At 41.0% G+C, this 19,365-nt stretch overlaps 2 protein-coding genes across 5 annotated transcripts in view; one reads left to right on the top strand and one right to left on the bottom strand.

Annotated features, from left to right (window-relative positions):
* LOC126458489 (eukaryotic translation initiation factor 6) overlaps nt 1-10,370 on the bottom strand; it is a 51,085-nt gene extending 40,715 nt beyond the window's left edge. The window contains exon 1 of the mRNA XM_050095583.1: nt 10,120-10,370. Coding sequence (XP_049951540.1) covers nt 10,120-10,226 — 107 coding nt within the window. The 5' untranslated portion in view covers nt 10,227-10,370. The remainder of the gene's footprint in view (nt 1-10,119) is intronic.
* A 101-nt stretch (nt 10,371-10,471) lies between these two features.
* Nucleotides 10,472-19,365, top strand: part of LOC126458488 (regulator of chromosome condensation) — a 107,625-nt gene continuing 98,731 nt past the window's right edge. The window contains exon 1 of one of the 4 annotated variants that reach the window (XM_050095580.1): nt 10,472-10,599. Coding sequence is in view for 1 of the 4 variants with exons in the window: in XM_050095579.1 (XP_049951536.1) it covers nt 10,725-10,806 (82 nt within the window). In the remaining 3 variants the exon portion in view is untranslated. Of the gene's footprint in view, nt 10,617-10,710; nt 10,807-19,365 lie in introns of those variants that run through there. The other 3 variants (XM_050095581.1, XM_050095582.1, XM_050095579.1) reach the window with 3 other exon arrangements.

The following is a 19,365-nucleotide window of genomic DNA, read 5'->3' as shown; positions in this document are numbered from 1 at the left end:
TCGGGTCATATGTATGTGGCATCAAGGTTAGTGTCCAGCCCCTAGTGAATGGGACATGAACTGAAACTGCGGATAGCAAAGGAAAACCTTAAATAAGTATTAGTGTCAGTGGTGTTGATAAATAGCTGAAATCGTTAAAATTGAAAAAAGCTCCAGACCCTGATGGAATCCCTCTCAGATTCTATACTGAATCTGCTGCTCTGTTAGACCCTCTTCTCACTATAATCTATCGGAAATTCCCCGAACAAAATACCATGTCCCGTTCTTGGAAAAAGGCACAGGTCACATCCATGTGCAAGAAAGGTAACAGAGGTTATGCACAAAACTTCCGTCCAATGTCCCTGACATCGATTTGTTGTAGATTCTCAGAACATATTCTGAGCTCAAATATAATAAGGTATCTTGAAAGAATGACCACCTCAATGCGAACCAGCATGGATTTTGAAAACAACGATCATAAGAAACGCAACTCGGACCTTGCTCAGATGACGTACTGAAAGCTTTGCATCAAGGCAACATAGTAGATGCAGTGTTTCTTGTTTCTCAAAAAGCATTTGACTCAGTACCACACCTTTGCTTATTATCAAAAGTATTATCATATGGGGTATCAAGCGAAATTTGTGACTGGATTGAGGACTTTTTGGCAGGGAGGACACAGCATGTTATCTCAGAGTCATTGTCAGATGTAGTAGTAACTTTGGGTGTGCCCCAGACAAGTATGTTGGGGCCCTTGCTGTTCATGTTGTATATTATTGACCTTGAAGACAATATCAATAGTAAAATCAGGCTTTTTGCAGATGATGTAGTTATCTATAAAGAAGTACCACAACCCTCTATGTATCATTCACACAGAGATCTTGAGGACACGGCTAGAATAATTAGTGAATGTACAGAGGCATTCAAACAATCATTCTCCACATGTGAATGGAACAGGAAGAAACCCTAATAACAGGTACACTGGGACGTGCCCTCTGTCGTGCACCTCAAGGTGGTTTTCAGAGTATAGATGCAGATGTAGGTGTAGATGAATATCAATTATGGCACTGGAGAGCCTATCTGTGATCTCTAGTGGCCACCAAGGTACTGCCTTCCAAGAGGGGAATCCCGAGGAATATGGCACTGCAAAGTCAGCTGGTGTAGAATGGCTATAGTTGTGCTTTGGACAGTCACATCAACATTTTCATGTGGCAAGGTTTCAAGAGCAATGGCAATGGTAAAGATATCCCAGTCAGCACTGTTGAGAGCCCATACGGGTGGTCGCCTAAGTGACGATCAGGAAGTGATCGCAGTCACACAGGTCATCAGGGGCTCTCCAATGGATGGAGGGGAGAGGACAAGGCCTGGATACAGAAAGATCAATGGCTGAATGAGAGTCATATGCCACACAGGAGTGCTACACTGCAGAGACAAAAATCAAGCTCTGTGAGCGATTTTTCAAAAGCTTTGCCATGCCAGTGGTGGTGGTTCCACCTCACAAAGGGTTATGAGCATTTAACTCACCCTGAATTAGGAAGGTCAGAGAAAGCTCTGAAATCAGTGCAGACATTGCGTTCTGAGAAACTTTACCGTAGAAGGAGGGGGGGTGGGAGATACACATTACAGATAGTAAAATCCTGAGGCGTCATCACTCGAACAGCCATAGTCTCCAAAGATGTTTCAAGAGGATCATGTTCATTGTTGACAGAGTTCAAAACATATGTGCAAATTACACCAGACACTCTTTCATAGTCAGCACAATTTTTAAAATAGCCCCGACAGCCACGGAAGGTAGGGATCTGCATGCTGGGAGCCCAATATCCTGGAGGGCAAAGCAGAAAGCAGAGCAAAGGTGCAGGAGAAGTCAAAGCTCAGTTAGGTGGTGGAAAAAACCACAAGAGCTCCACTAGAGAATCATGCTACCACTATTCTGTGGAGTTATGAAGGGATTAAGGAAATAGTATCAAATACATTGGTTCTGAATCAGGTTGTGTGGGTGGATCTGGTTCCATAGGGACCGCCAGGAACTCTAGCACAGATACAAAGGCAGAACATAAGGGGTCTGTGGCATGGGGCAACTGGGGGTCTCCTCCTCCTCAGAGAGCTACTTCTTGTCCTCCTCCTCAGATGATTTTGATATCTGTGAGTACTTGTCTGCCTTAGTTTCAGGGACAGAGGTGGAATGTGAAGTCATGTGAGCAGTGTCCGTGGCTCCTTCAGCCACTGACTTGTACCCAGTTGTAGATCAGCAGAAACCTGGGTGGGGGAGCATCCTGAGGGACCCCTTCCTGGTGAGAGATCCCAAAGGAAGGTGGTCCTCCCCCGACGAGGGGTTGGAAATCGACGTTCTCAAATGGTGGAGAGTCAATACTTCCAAAGTGGGTGTTGAGCATGGAGGAGGAGGAGGAGGAGGAGGAGGGACCGCAACCAGGCTAGCACACGTAGTCAAGCAGTCCCCAGGGCCCAATGCACAAGGCACAAAGAGGGGGGGGGGGGGGGGGGATGTTCTTGTTCTTGCTACAGAAGACAGCATTGTCATAGTCACAGCATACATCATCGCTGAACGTGCACGATGCAAACGATCATATTTCTTCTTCGTCTCTTGATCCACCAGTTGGTCAAGGGTCTTGTATCCTTGGATTTTCTTTTCTCTCTGGAAGACAGTGCAAACTAGTGAGCAGGGAGAATGGTGTTCTCTTCACCTGACATAGGTAGGATGGGGGGAGGGGAGGAGGAACAAGGAACATTTGTGTGCAACTGATGTACACAATCCCTACAGATGAGGCTACTGTTATATCATGAAGACATGCCCGAATCTCATGTATTTGAAGCACTGCATGGAAGAGTGGTACATGCACTGGCACAAGACACTGATACGCCATCATCTTGACCTTTCCAGGCTACGAGTTGCCTTAAAGGCTAATACGAAGACCCCAACAGCAATCCCACTGTCCTTTGGTTTCCACTGGACACTACAAACAAAATTCACTCCCCACTGCTTCAATTGGCACCTAACTCATCATCGGATGTAAAAGAAGATCATTGTGTAAGATAATACCCTATACCATAATGAGACTGTTACGAGGGTTGATAGAGGTGATAGTTACGCTACTAGGGTAGCGGAGTATGTGTGGCATGCACATGGGGCTTTTTTAGGTTAGAGAACACCTCCCTTGGGAGCCAAGACAATTTGCCTGTTAAATCAGCCACAGTGACCTCAGAGAATCTTGATCCTCGCAGATCAGAGATAGAAAAGATTAATATGATTTAGTAAACTGCAGGCGTATCCAAGAAAAGTTCCCAGAATTAGTATCGTTTACTGAAGGTTATAATGAACAGATAGTATTGGGAACAGAAAGCTGGTTGAAACCAGATGTAAATGACAACAAAATCCTAAGTTCAGATTGGAATGTTTATTGTAAGGATAGGTTAGCCGCCAATGGTGGTGGCGTGTTTATTGCAGTAAAAAATTTGATTAAATCTAGCGAGGTTATCACGGATTCTGCATGTGAATTAACCTGGGTGAAGTTGAGTATCAAAGAATGGTCAAAAATGGTGATCAGGTGCTTTTGTAGATCACCTGGGTCAGGATCTGTAGTTGTAGAGCATTTCAAACAGAACTTGCGGAATATCATTAGTAATTTTCCTGATCATGCCGTTGTAACGGGGTGACTTCAACTAGCCAGGTACAGGTTGGGAGTGATCTGCCATCAAAACTGGTGCCAGAGACAGGGAATCGTGTGGCTCTGTTCTGGATGTCTTGTCCAAAAATTACCTTCAGCAGATAGAGAACCAACTTGAGAAGGTAATGTCTTAGACCTCCTGGCAACAAACAGACCAGAACTTACCAAATCAGTTAATGTAGAGAAAGGAAGGCATCAGTAATCATAAGGCTGTGACAGCATCTATGACGACGGGTCCTACATGGAATGTTAAGAAAGGTAGGAAGATATATTTGCTCAGCAAGGGTGACAGGATAAATTTCAGAATATCTCAGCAGTCAGCATCAAATATCCGGTGATGAGGACGAAGATGTGGAGAACAAATGGAAAAATTTCAAGGGCATCGTTCAATATGCCCTAAACAAGTATGTTCTGAGTAAGGTTTTAAGGGATGGGAAAGACCCACAATGGTTTAATAGGCATGTTAGAAAAGCGCTATGTAAACAAAGAGCATCTCAGATTCAAGAGAAGTAAAAACATAGTTGACAAACAAAAGCTGAATGAAGTGAAAATGAGCATAAGGAGAGCAATGAGAGAAACGTTCGATGATCTTGAAAGTAAGACGGCGTCAACCAACCTGAGTAAAAACCCTAAGAGATTTTGGTCATACATAAAATCAGTAAGTGGGTCAAAATCGTCTATTCATTCTTTCAGCAACCCCACCGGCACCAAGATGGAAGATAACAGAGAGAAGGCCCAAATACTGAATTCAGTCTTCTGCAATTGTTTCCCCACAGAAGGTTGTAGCATTGTCCCTCCTTTCAATCATCGTACAAACATCGAAATGGCAGGTATCGAGATAACCGATCACGGAACTGAAAAGCAGCTACAATCGCTTAGTAGTGGAAAGGCTTCAGGATCAGCCGAGATATCTGTAAGATTCTATAAAGATTATGGAAAAGAACTTACTCCCCTTCTAGCAGTAATTTATCATAGATCGCTTGAACAACGAAAGGTACCTAAAGACTGGAAAAAGCGCAGGTCATTCCCATTTTTAAGAAAGGCTGTAAGACAATTCCACACAATTATAGACCTGTATCGTTGACGTCAATCTTGTTGTTTTATGCTAAAAAATTATGACTTTTTGGAAAATGAACATCTCCTCTATAAAAACCAACATGGATTCCACAAACAGAGGCGAGCTAGCGAGGTGTGCACATCGCTGCCACTGTGCGCTATGCTTACTTGGCTGTTGTGAGCTTGTGAAGCAGTTCTGCATTGTGAGCACCACAGGAAGCAAATAGTCATGTGTTGTTTTCACAACGCCAGCAGATTGTCGTGTTCTGCACCCCACAGCATGGGAAGGAAGTACACGCAGAGGGAACTGCCGACCAAGCAAGGAAGCCCCGAGAAGACGAGCCGCAGCCTGTCCCCCCTTTGTACGTCAAGTCCAAAGGCAGGTGGACAGTGCAGTTCAACATAATGATGAATTGCACCAAGAATGAGGTGGTCTATGAGTCTGTCTCGACAGACTCACTAATCTGCTTTCAGGCTGCAAACGTGGCTGACCACAGGGTCATCAAGGTCGCAGTGGCCGACCACATTGTTGACACGCCGTCAGCGCGTGAGAAGGCACCTTCCACTGGAAGAAAGAAGATGACCAAGACACTCCTAAGGGGGTTACCTTGGTGCTGTGACGAGGCAGTGGTCCAGGAAGGGCTGCTGCAAGCCAGGTTTGGTAATGCAACCGCAAGGTTGCACAACCTGACCAACAAGAAAAGGGCACTGTTCTATGCCGTGACCGTGCAAACGGCCGACGGCGAGCACAACATCTTCGGCTTGCGGAAGTTGCTGGGCTTCCTGGTTATGACAGAAGTTCTCCCGACCGCCATGGAACCCCAGCCCCATTGCTTCAGGTTCCAGGGCGAGGGCCCTGTCACGAAGTATTGCCGGCAAGCACGACAGCCGCACCTGCAACCACGGCAGTAATGTTCTGCCGACTTACGTCCAGTGTGGTGGCCCGCATGTCGCCACCTGGCACGGCTGCCCGGCTTTCTCAAGCCGCAAGCGTGCCGAAGGCGGCGAGGCCGCACCAATGCAGAGGAAGAAGAGAAGACGACGGCAATGACATAGGATGCAAACCAGCCCAGCCGAGCTGAGGGACAGCACAGAAGCAGCGTCACCTGCTGGGAGTGGGGTCGACCGCCTGGAGGCGGGTGGTCGAGATGCAGCTCACGCCCCCGAGAAGAACTGTGGCCTTGAACTCGGCACTGCCGTGAAGGGGGCCACTGAAACCCTCAAAGCCGTCATGGTGGCAGAGAGGGCTGCCTTCGCAGCTGCCACAGCTGCAGAGAAGGAAGAGGCCTTGAGGCAACTGCGTGCAGTCTTTGCCCGAGGCCTCCATGCAGCAGAAGGGGTTCGAACCCCTGCGACTCCACAGAAGGACGTTCACGTCCCTGCCCCAGCAGCTGCCCCAGCAGCACTGCAGGTGAAAGGTGCAAAGATGACAACTGCCACCCCAGCGGTATCGGCGGCAACGCCATGGGCAGCCATCATTGCACAAGCGCGAGCGAACGGTGTGCATTTCTCCTATGCTGATGCGGCGCAGCTCACCGAGCAAGCAGAGGTGCTCGAGGCCCAGATGCGGCAGAACTGCGCCATGCAGTAACGGAGGACACCAAACGGTGGCCGGCTGCCACTGTTCAGCACCATCAGCACCAGCCTGATGAAGCTGTGCTAAGTCACTGACGACACGGCACAGTAGAGGGCATAATGGCGACACATTCGTTGGTGCACTGAATTCCTTTGTAACAGGGATGAAGCCACTGCAGGAGGCCCAGCTGAAGCACCCAGACTGACCCAGCTATAACGAGCACACAGCAACACAAGTAACAATGCACGATACCTCACACTAACATTACCTCACCTTGCATCCACTGTCACAGCTAGCAAGCCGCTACTGCCCTTACTACCCGTCCTACTGTCACAGAGGTTTTTTCCCCTTGGCACCTGCCTTGGCGCTTTTTTTCCTCTGCCCTTACAACCGTTACCCTTCGATTGCTTTCGTCCACTTTCTATCTCCTGATGGACCATGTAAATGAGTAATCTTACCCATACGCATGGATAACATCACAGCCCGCATCCTGTGACTCCTGATTCAAAAACTAACATGTTATACGGAGGTGACAGTATAACTTCTGGTTTAGTCACCACGTTGGTGTGGGCGTGGAGGAGCCCCATCCTGTTTTTAAAAAAAACCACAAACAGAGATCCTGCAAAACTCAGCTTGCTCTTCTCCTCCATGAGATCCAGATACCATATTCCTTGATTTCAGTAAGGTATTTGACACCACCTCGCAATGTCATTTAATGAAAAAAGTATGGGCTTGCGGAGTATTGGACCAGACCTGTGACTGGATTCAAGACTTTCTTACAGATAGAACACAACAAGTCGCTCTTAATGGAACTAAATCGACAGATGTAAAGGTAATATCCGGAATACCACAGGGAAGTGTGATAGGACCGTTGTTGTGTAGAATATGTATAAATGATGTAGTAAAAAAACATCAGAAGCTCTTTAAGGCTATTTGCAGATGATTTAGTTGTCTATACCAAAGTACCAACACCACAAGATAGTACGAATTTGCAGAGCGACATGCAGAGAATTGTTGAATGGTACAGACCCTGAAAGTAAATAAATTTAACATACTGCATGTACATAGGAAAAGAATCCCCTACTGTACAGCTACACTGTTGATGACGAACAGCTGTAGACAGTGTCTGCCATAAATATCTAGGCATACTATCCAGAGCGACCTTAAGTGGAATGACCATATAAAACAGATAATGGGAAAAGCAGACACCAGACTCAGATTCATCAGAAGAATCTTAAGGAAATGTATCTCAACCACAAAAGAAGTAGCTCATAAGGCACTTTTTTGCCCACTTCTTGAGTATTGTTCATCTATCAGGGATCCCTACCAGGTAGGACTGATAGAAGAGGCAGAGAGGAACCAATGAAGAGCGGCACTTTTTGTCACGGGATCGTTTAGCTGGCGAGAGAGCTTAACAGATATGCTAAACAAACTCTACTGGCAGACATTACCAGAGAGGCATTGTGCATAACGGAGAGATTTACTACTGAAATTCCAGGAGAGCACTTTTCATGAGGAGTCAGACAACATATTACTTCCCCCTCACATACATCTCACGTATTGACCATGAAATGAAAATTCGAGAAATTAAGAGCCAGTACAGAGGCTTACCAACAATCGTTCTTCCCATGCCCTATTCGCAAGTGGAACAGGGTTGGAGGGATCAGATAGTGGTACCGAAAGTATGCTCCGCCACAAACCAGTAGGTGACTTGTGAAGTATGATGCAGATGAATGATAGCTTGTCAAAGTTGAGCAGCGCTTATGGCTGGGCAGGAGAACTAAACCACTCTTCATTTCCAAGATCACTGCTACTTCTCCAACACTGACTTCAAGGTGTTTAACAAAGAATAAGGGGTTGTGGCCAAACAGTAGTCCCTGTCAGTCCTAGAGCAAACTAAGTTCTGGGGGAGTGTTTCTCCCCTTGTCTCTTAGCCATACATTCCTCCCACTGTGTAGCCAGAGAAGGAAACATTCTGGGGTAATCTCTCTTCACACTGTAAGAATCTTGTCTTTCAGAAGAGACTGTTGGTGCCATGTGGCTACCTGTGGGAGAAAGTGTAAAACGCTTCAAATGCAAACAGTCCACCATGGTGCCACCCAGAGTGAATGGAGGCTCTCCCAAAGGGTGCCAGCCAGCTTTAACAACAGCTAACAGATCAGTAATCTGTTGCCCCGGAGTGCCCCAGGCACGAATGCCATATACTCTTTGGCATGCATAGAGTTTCCAGCTCTGTCACCAAATGGGCGATTCTTGCATGGTCGGGGGAGGGGGGGGGGGGGGGAGAGGCTATCACTCAGCAGGTACTCCCCCCCCCCCCCCCCAAACACGGCAACGGAATGGGTACAGTGTTGGGTTCTGGACCTTTTACCACTGCCAGATAGTAAGGCTGCAAAGATAGAAATGTGCAAAAGTGGAATACACATCACGTTGTGTGACCTTCCCTGCACAATCCGCACTTCTATTAAACTCTGGAAAAAAATGGTAGGCCCAACCTAAGAATGGGTCCACGTAGGGAAGGGTGAAAAGTCTATTAAGTGCAGGAAGAAAAGACAAAAACATGAGTGTGCAAAGTCACAAACCAAATCTAAGCATGGTCAGCACCAAGAAGACTATCCAATGGAAAGGCAGAAAGGCAGTGAGTAATAAGAATAGTAGCATGGGCTTGCAGCTCATAAAAGGAGGTAGTGCTGCAAGGGATGGGGTCCCAGGTTGGTCAAGCACATATTCACAGAAGAGCTGTGAGCCCTCTGGGTGGAAGTGAGGGAGGAAATCAGTTTGCTTCCCGAAGGCAGAAACGATGATGACACTGCTCAACTGTGCAGTCATCAGTGCCCATACTAAGTCCCAATTTTTACACAGTCCAAAGTAGCAACTTTCACAAATGTTGAGGACAACACAAACACTCAGCCCCGGGCAGAGGAAATACCCAACACAGCCAGGAATCGAGCCCAGGAAACAAGGTAGGCCTACTTGCTTCATCACTAACAATACACTTGCTGTAAGTGCCTGTCCCAACAGTTGCTTATTGCTTTTCCTTACAAGTAACTATTCATGTACTTAGGGTCAGATTTAGTCACTCCAAAATGCTGATTTTTCTAACTTTTACAAACATTTCCCTTCAATATCACCACCTAAAGAGCATCAGAAGTTACACAATACAATTTAAGAGAGCTTTTTATATTACCTACAATGTCATTTGCAAAAAATTAAGACAGCAATGGATCCATTTTACTTCCAGGACAGTGCAACTTCAGATTTACTTATGCCACGTCTCAGTTAATTGTACATTAAGAATTTAAATGCAATTCATTCTGATCATAGTTTTTTTTCTGTTTTTGCCTGTACTGCTGAGACCGACCTGTATTCTTTCATATGTAAAGAGAGGATATTAAGAACTGATTTGATGGCCTTATTTATCTCTTCAGTTAGCATTTTGCCGTCTATGGCTGTATATATGGGTTACTTGATAGATACAAGACGATCATTGTGTTCGATGCAAAAGGACTGTCCTTTAGTGTAACAAAACTCGAGCCTATTTTATTTATACGTTATGAAGACATTACTGTAAAATGTACATGTTATCACATAATTTTCCAACCGAAGTTGCGAACAAGCGAATGGTAGCTCCGATATCTTTATAATTATGCAATGTTACAACATAACACTAATTGCAACAGTTCCGCTTTTAAATGTAGAAAGCACACATTTTCATGCATCCGTGTTACAAATAGTTTAGCTTTAGATTAAAATTTATCAGTGAACTTTATACCGAACTATTGAACGTGACCAACAGCACTTAATCTAAGTTATCTGCGTAATAATTACCTGTAAAAATTCTCTGAACCGCCAATGGCAACTAAACAGTATGAGTTAGTTAACTTGGAAAATACACCAACTTCATTATTATTTTCAAACTGCACGCGCACAGCCATAATTCTCAATGCAAAACGTCAACCCCCCCAAAACCCTGCAACAACACCACCTGTCCCTCGTCGGAACTTTAAGTATCTGCAACCGGAACACGAAGAGGTTTATACTCTCCGTACCCATGTCACAAGTTGAGCAACAGTTTTAACAATGATTTGTAAAATAGGAAAACGTGTTGTAATCTCTTATTCTGTTACAGCTGTAGTCGAAACTTCGGGTTATGGAATTTATGCGATATTCAGACTTCACGCAACATTTTTTTCTTGCATTTCCATGAAGGGAAATACGTATTACGAAAGTGGGAAATTTGACGACCAGCGTATGTTTCCAAACCTGCTTGTTGCCTCTACATTCGAAATTGAGAACAGAAGGCTGGAGGTTAGTGTATGTATGTTGTACGTGTATTGTCATATTTAAGAGTATATAGTTTATATAAAATGTTTGTTAAATTGAGCGGCAGTTTTGCATTCAAACTGTTTTAATCCACTATGGTTACATCCATTATGAGCATTTTTGTTCGGCGTTTTAGTGCCAGCACATGCCGCAGTTTACACAACTTTTTAGCTCAGTTAGATTGTTTCTTCGGTATTAGTACTTACAATAAGCTTCAGGACTTAAAACTGTATATTACTTCGATACAGTCTGCCGTAGCTTGCATGTTGTGTGGACTGAGTAAACAAATAACATTGGAGATATCAGCTGTGTCGTTACTGTATGTACTAACGTTTTGAGTTTGATATTCGCATTCGGAGTACTTCAGTTGACTTAAATACCCCATGGAAATAAAGAGAACATATTCTGGATAATGATTTTAAGCTGACTGCAAATCCTTCGGAGGCGTTCATTTAATAAAGGTGGCAATGACAGGAAGTTTCTAAGTAGTATAGCGTTTCGAAAGTAACAGTTCATGCGGTGTCTTTCAGATGACACGGTTGAATTTATGAAGGCGGCTTACATCTGTTTGATAGTATACATGTCTGAACAAAATCGAGAAACGTGCTTGCGTCAGCGGGCAACTCGAAGTTTCACGGTATTAGATAAGCTAAGACGTTCAAATTTGCAGTTTCTTCCTGCAGGGCTGTGGGATTGATACAATAGCTACAACACGATCTGAATTCTATTCCCATTTTGCCCACATTTACGAAGAAGGAGATGCCGATGGGAAAGGGGGGGGGGGGGGGAAGGCAGCGGTTATTACATTTGTGGCTCTTGTGTTAAACTACTTGTCATTAGATTCATTTTAAGCTGGAAACACTTTTGTATTGAGAACTGATGTTTTAATATTATCTGAATTTAGTATTTGTCCACATTTAATAACAACTTTTGATTATTGATATTGTATTCCCATCAGTAGTCATTGCAGTTTACATTAACTATCTTGTGATTAAGAGGGAGAATTGTTTTGTCTAAGCTACCAATACACACAAGAGCACTGTTTATCACCACAGATTGCCACATGTGTGTTTACGACAGAACAGTCCGGTGGTAGCATTGCATTTCTTGCCATATATTTTTCAAACGAAATAAGTTTTTGATGGTTCTACATTGTTTCTACATCGTGTTGTGTACCTGTACTTTCCTGTTCTTGCATACAAGCAATTAAGTTATGGGATTATTCTCATCCCATTCTAGGTGTGTGTGTGTGTGTGTGTGTGTGTGTGTGTGTATTTTTTGCTCTTTTTCTCCTTCTATGGATTTATATTGAAATACACCAGGCCATGCTTCTAGGCATTTCAGAATGGAAGTGTGGGGTGTCCTAAAGGTATGTGATGTGGCTGAGATTGACTGCCTTTGATAACCTATTTGGGTACAGTCCACAAAAGAGTCCCACTACCAAAGTCGTCTCTATTTTAGAACTGTTGTAATAGTACTGTATCAAATCTTCACAACTTTTTCAGTGCTAATCATATTTTTCCTTGAAATTCCTATGATAGATTGCAGTGTTAAACATGGAATATGTTGTTGCTCTTGGCTGTTTTATCTCTATGCTGTGACAAGAAGCTTTGAAGGTTGTTGCAACCTTGCCATTTCTTGCCTGTCTTTGTTGTTGTGTAAGTTAGAGGATAATGAAACCTATGTAACTGTAGGGATGAGCTACTGGAAGGCAGCACTGCTATCAGTAATATTGGTATGTTGATGTGCACATGTAACTGTAACAATCTTTTCTTGTTGATGCTTATCTGGAAGAGTTGACAGACATGCCAAAATCTGAATATGTGAGTGTTGCATCAACTGCACACATTAGTTTGCAAGTGAATGTCTGCGCATTTAGTCATAGACAGTAAGGTTATCATTTGAAAGAAAACTCTATTTTTCCTGCTGATCAAATAAACTCAAGCATTCCAGTCCTACAGGACATTAAAAATCAATGTTGAATAGAAGTTCCTGCAGAGTGTGATCACTTACTTGCAACCATGTCTTGACTCAGATTTACTCAGTCCTTTTACATTCCCTCATCAAATTTAACAGTGTTTTGCATATTATCATGAAGTGACAAAATAAGGAACAATAGGGTTCTTGGGATGGCCAGGACAAAACTGTGACTGCCTCAGAGTAAATTTATGTGGATGAAATCTCCGACCTTTCTTAGTTTATCATGACAAAAGTTTTGCAGGAAATACTGACATCTTTACTCAGAAAACACTGAAGAACATGGCACAGGGAATGTCCCATTGTACCATTTATCAGGGATTTTTCCCATTCTACTCATGTATGGATCACAGGAAGAACAATTGCTTAAATGCCTCTGTGCATGCTGTAATTAGCGTAATCTTGTCTTGGCAATCCCTTTGGGAGCGATACAGAGCTGGTTCTAATATATTCTTGGATTCATGACCTGAAATTGATCTAAAAATTTTCCATGTAGGTTTTCAGGGATAGTTTCCTTCTATCTTTTAAGTGTCTGCCAGTTCAGTTCTTTCAGTATCCTCATGAAACTTCCATTGATCAACAAACCTCTGACCATTTATGCTGTCTTCCTTTGTATACATTCAATTTACCCTGTTAGTCTTATTTGCTTTGGCTCCCACATGTGATCTCACTTTATTTAGGATAGGTCACATGCATGTTTTGTATGCAGTCTCATTAGCAAACTGATGGTGTATCCCTGGTATTCTACCAATGAACTATAGTCTACCACCTGATTTACCTATGGCTGAGACTATGTTATTGTTTCATTCCATATTTTTACAAATTGTTACACATTGGGATTTGTATGAGTTGATCCATTTCAGCTGTGACTCAATATTATGCAGTGGAAACTCAAGATTGGAATAGCAACAGTATTAGGAAAAAGATAGTTTGCTACACACCGTTAAGATGGTCCATTGAGTTGCAGACAGGCACAATGAAAAAACTGTTAAAAGTTTTGGCTTGTGTGTGTGTGTGTGTGTGTGTGTGTGTGTGTGTGTGTGTGTGTGTGTGTGTGTTTTTTTGTTTGCTGAAGAAGGGCCAAGAGCTGTAGTGTGTGTCTTTTTGTTGTGCCTGTCTGAATCTCGTCTTTGTGTTGGGCAGCAATCTATCCTTTTCCCAATACTATGTATTAATATTACAGTTACTTAACACTACGTTTGTTTGTTTCGTGAAGCACTCTGTTTTACATTTCTGAACATTTGAAGCATGTTGCCAGTTGTTGCACTACTTTGAAATCTTATCAAGATCTGACTGAACATTTGCACAGCTTCTTTGTGATAGCACTTAATTATAGACAACTGCATCATATTAGAAAAACTTGAAGTTACTATTAATGTTGTGTGAAAGGTCATTAATATACAACATGAACAGGAAATCACAAAAACACTTTCCTGGGATACACCTGAACTACTCCTGTGTTGCTTTAGTATTTTATCCATCTTCAGCAACTGTAGTTGTATATATTGGAATAATCAGCAACCAGTTGCCCTTCTTCAGGAGGTTGTAACTGTTACATTCTTTGCAAGTGTCAAAAATAAGATGTGTGCAGCATATTGCTGTGGTCATGTGGTTCATAGTGTGTGGTACAACAAGTGCAGACTTTGTGCCAGAACTGGAGTCAGTTTTGTGGATCATTTCTGCTACCCTTCTTGTAGACAGGTGTGACCTCTGCTTTCTTCTATTTTCAGGGCATGGTGTTTGGAGAGGGGTCAATTGTAGGCTAACTCAGCTGTGAATTCAGTACAGAATCTGATAGGTGTTCCATTGGGCTCTGAGGCTTCTTTGAAGTTTGACTACCTCAGCTGTTTCTCAATACTACTAACACTGACAGCTATTTCACTCTCCTTTTCAGTGGGGTCAGTCCATATAAAGTGGTCCAGTGATGGTTGCATGACCATTTTTAAATAGTTTAATTATTTTTACAAGTGATTGCCTTATATTAGAGAAGTTCAAAACATTTTTTTTAATAATTTATCTTGCACCTTTATTGGATGGTAGCCATTTTTGTTTGTAGGTGCACCATGAATTTTCAGTCTGGAGACATTAGCGAAATTTTGAATATCTCTGCACTGGTTTAAGTTACAACATTGCAATTGACGTGATTGTTTTTAGAAAATTGTCCTCTACAACATTGTCTATTACACAAAATACCCTAAATTCAAAAATAACCAGTCAAAATGACCTCCAAAGTTTGGTATCAAAATTTTCAAAAATCCAAGTTTTAGGCCCAAAAATAACAAACAAGGAGTGATTTATGACAATGTATTTTTTTCGTATAGTTAGATATCATACGCTGCTAGCCTTACATAGAGCAAGAACACTTACAAATGTTTCCTTAATTTTTTATGAATTTTTGAAATTTGAAAATTTTCATTTTTTGTAAATATGATTTTGTAAGTATGATTTTTGCGCAGTTTGTACACCTACATGATAGCAATGTACTGTGAAAATTCTAACATTAGTATCTGACTGTGAACAGAGATATTAATTTTTGAAAATGAGAAAATAATTCACATTACTCTACAACTGATCATATGGCTGTTGCCTATTTAAATGCTTTATTGTTTCATTGTAATAAAATTTAATTGTGACATATTTATTTAACACTATCAGCCAATATTAATTTAGTTTATTTATTTTTAATAATGCAATATTAAACAATAGGAGCTTACACCTTTGTTGTATGGTAATAAAAATGTCCATTTACGTTTAGGTTTATGGTCAATAAAGAAGTACATTATTGCTGGGTGTGGTATTGTAGAAGTACATTATTGCTGGGTGTGGCATTATTGTAGTCAGTCTGTTCTGAAACCTCTGTTAGAGTGTATGTACATGCTTAATTGAGAGTGTAGAATGTGTTATATGCTTTGTTCTGTGTGTAATTTGTAATTAATTTTGAGAGATTAACCGGAATGCAATAACATGGATGAACAGTGCTCTGTTGGACAGATAGCAAGTGAAGTGTGTCACAAAACAGTTTACAGTTCAGTTTCAAAAAACTTGGAAAATGTCAATGACTTTGATGCAGTTAGGCAAACTTTGTTTAAATTTCAAGTAAGTTTTTCTGTAACATCAGTGTGTGAGTATCATGAGAAGACATATGTTCTGAAGTACAACCAAATTTTTGGAAGAAAGTGCTGTGATCCACTTAAAGTTCATAAGAAGCCTATTACTAAAGGTGTGAGTGAAATAACACTTGAACATTTGTCCTTGTCATGTGTGAGTGAAACAGCTTCTCAAGTGAAACGTAATGTGATTCCTGGAAATTCCCTGTGCCCAAATGGTTACTCAAAACTATTTGTTGTGAATCCAGAACCATAATAGTGTAACCTTTATAATGACATCTATATTGCTAATGAGGAAGCTGTTAGCATATTGGATTTTGCTTGTTCTAAGTTAACCTATCTCCTGCTTCAAAAATAATAAAATTAAGTAGCAGAAAAAGAAAAGCAACTATTAAAAATAAGGTACAACAAATTTCAGACAAAATTAGAAAAGACTTGGAATCATGCTCTAATAATACAGATACCAACATTATTTGTAAAGAAGAACGAAACCCACCACCAGCATTATCCGACACTGAATATTTGAGCTTAATTGAGAAATTAAAAATTAAAAGTTAAGTGACATCTAAAGAGGAAAAAGTTAAAATTTTAAGTTTGCTTCCGGAATCGCGGTCAGGAGAATAAATAGTTCACGAATTCAATGTTTCTCATCGTTTGGTTAAACTAACCTGAATATTAGTGAAAGAGCAAGGCATTCTTCCAGTTTTAGGAAAGAAGGAAGGAGTAGGTATAAATGAAGAAGCAGTTAAAAACATCCAGCAGTTTTTGAGGATGATGAAAACAGTAGAATGTGCCCAGGTTGCAAAGATAGCAAAAAAAGTTGTTATAAATGGAGTTAAAGTAACAAAGCAGAAATGACTAGTGCTGCCAAATTTAAATCAACTTTATGTAGCTTTCAAAAATTCTCATCCTGAATGCAAAATTGGAAGGTCAAAATTTTGTGGCCTCTGCCCCTAAGTGGTATATTTTGGCTGGATCCTCAGGGGGACCCTCCATGTGTCTTTGTTTGTATCATCAAAATGTCAAACTGATGATTGTGGGTGCAAAACTCGGTGACATTAACTACAAAGAGTTACTAGATTTAATGGTCTGTGACGCTAACAGTTATGGCTGCATGATGAGTTTGTGTAGTAAATGCCGTGGTAAGGAAACAGTTATTGAATTGTTTCATGAATGCGAGGAGGAAATGCCAGACAGTATTACCTTCAAACAGTGTGTCACAACTGACAGGGCAGAAATGATAACAGTGGTTAAATCTCAGGAAGAGTACTTGGAATCTTTAATTGTTAACTTACAAAAACTTAAAAGTCACCACTATGTTTCTAAAATCCAAAGTAAGTTTTTGAAGGACAAAAAAGCACAACTTTATGAAACTGAATGCCTAGTGCGAGCTGATTTTGCAGAAAATTTTACATTTGTGATTCAGGATGCAATACGAGGGTACCACTGGGTCAGTGACCAGGCAACAGTGCATCCATTTACTCTGTACTTTAAAAATGATAAAGATGAAGTTTGCAGTTCTTAAATTTGCATTCTAAGTGACTACTTGGAGCACAACACTTTGGCTGTACGTGTGTTTCAAAAGTATATAATAAATTACATAAAAGAAAGTTTTCCCAAGGTTGAGAAGCTGAGATATTTTTCAAATGGAAGTGGTGGTCAGTATAAGAACAAAAAGAATTTATCAAATCTGTGCAGCCACGAAGTAGACTTTGGGTTGGAGGCTGAATGGCACTTTTTTTTGCATCTTTGCCATGGTAAAAATGCATGCGGTGGAGCAGGAGGTACAACAAAATGTGAGGTAAGTAAAGCCAGCCTACAAAGACCAACCACAGATCAAATTCTCACAGCACAGGATGTATGTCTTTTGCAAGGATAATATTGAAGGCATTACCTATTTTCTGATCAAGAAAGAAGTGGCTCTGCATATGAAAACAACACTTCAAACCAGATATGAGAACTGGAACAAGGCATTTCCACAAATTCCTTGGCATTGCAGAAAACTTAACAAATTTTGGATACCATTGAAAAATGTTTTAAGGATACTTCAGTGCTTGAACTTACCACAGCAACTGGGAGGTCTTATTCTATATCACGGAAGCTTTCTGAAGAAATAAGCATTCTTAACATTCATCACCAGGTTTAGGAACAGTCACATCTCGAAGAATGTTAATTGAAAATATTTATTTTAAGTATGTCAAAATAATATAAATGTTAATTTCAGTGATGTTTCCAATTTTTGTATATAATTCAGTACCTTACTTCAATAATAATTGATTATATCACTCCAATATCACACATAAACAGACACACAGCCATAAGATTAGTTGTAGAGTAATGTGAATTATCTTCTCATTTTCAAAAATTCATATCTTTGTTCACAGTAAGATATCAGTGTTGAAATTTTTACAGCAAGTTGTTATCATATAGGTGTACAAACTATGCAAAAATCACATTCTTATATTCAGTCTCACCTAAGGTAACTAACCCAAACTTTACAAAAAAATGAAAATTTTCAAATTTCAAAAATTCATAAAAAGTTAAGGAAACATTTGTAAGTGTTCTTGATTTATATGAGGCCAGTAATGTACGATATCTAACCACAGGGAAAAAAAATAGACTGTTATAAATCACTCCTTGTTTGTTATTTTTGGGCCTAAAAAGTGGATTTTGAAAATTTGGATACCAAATTTTGGAGGTCATTTTGACTGGTTATTTTTGATTTTAGGGTGTTTTGTGTAATAGCCAGTGTTGTAGAGGACACTTTTCTAAAAACAATCTTGTCAATTGCAATGTTGTAACTTACCCCAGTGCAGAGATATTCAGATTTTTGGTAACGTCTCTAAACTGAAACATGGTCGCGCGATTACAAAGGAAAATGGCTGCCATTCACTAAAGGTGAAAGGTAAAAAAAATTTTTAAAAACTGTTTTCAACTTCTCTAACATAGGGTAATCACATATAAAAAAATTAAAATATTTAAAAATGGTCAAGCAACCAACTTAATTTTTTATTGTACCACTTCATTTGGATTGACCCAGTGGTACAGGTATGAAATTGGGGAATAGTTCTGTTTTCCTTTGTAGAAAGACATTTGAAGGTTAAGTTAAGCCTCTCTACATCTGATTCGCTGCCTTCCGTTTCAGTTCCTGCCTCATCTGTGAGTGACAGGCCATGAACAGCATTCACAAACAACCATAATTCATTTTGGTTTTATGAAATACCTGTTTACTAAGTTCCAGTGATACTTCTTTACAAAAGTATCAGTTGACTAGTCTGCTTTTTCTTTGTACCCCATTACCATTTATGCATTTCTCATATTTTGTGACTCCCTCCAAGCATTCATTAAAATCTTTTACAGAAAAAGTGACACACAAAACTCCTATTGTCTGTGTATGTAGGTTATCACATCATGTGTATTGTCCCAGCTTCAGGACAGCTTTAAGAACAAGGCAAAGTTAATCAGAAGAGGATTGTCTAGTTCAGATACCGGTAGAGGGATTAGTATGCCACTCTGTGCTTCGTGGGTTGTGTTGAGTTCCTCTTCCATCAATGGTGGCCTCATTCGCAGGTCTTTAATTGTTTCTCATTTTCTGATGTATGATACAGTCACACAACTCATGCCTTTATACTTGTGCCCAAAGTCCCCAGTGTGGAATGGATATACT

Source organism: Schistocerca serialis, chromosome 2 (genome assembly GCF_023864345.2).
Source record: "Schistocerca serialis cubense isolate TAMUIC-IGC-003099 chromosome 2, iqSchSeri2.2, whole genome shotgun sequence".
Lineage (NCBI taxonomy): Eukaryota > Metazoa > Arthropoda > Insecta > Orthoptera > Acrididae > Schistocerca > Schistocerca serialis.
The sequence above is the reverse complement of the archived record's forward strand: the minus strand, read 5'-3'. Positions and strand labels throughout refer to the sequence as shown.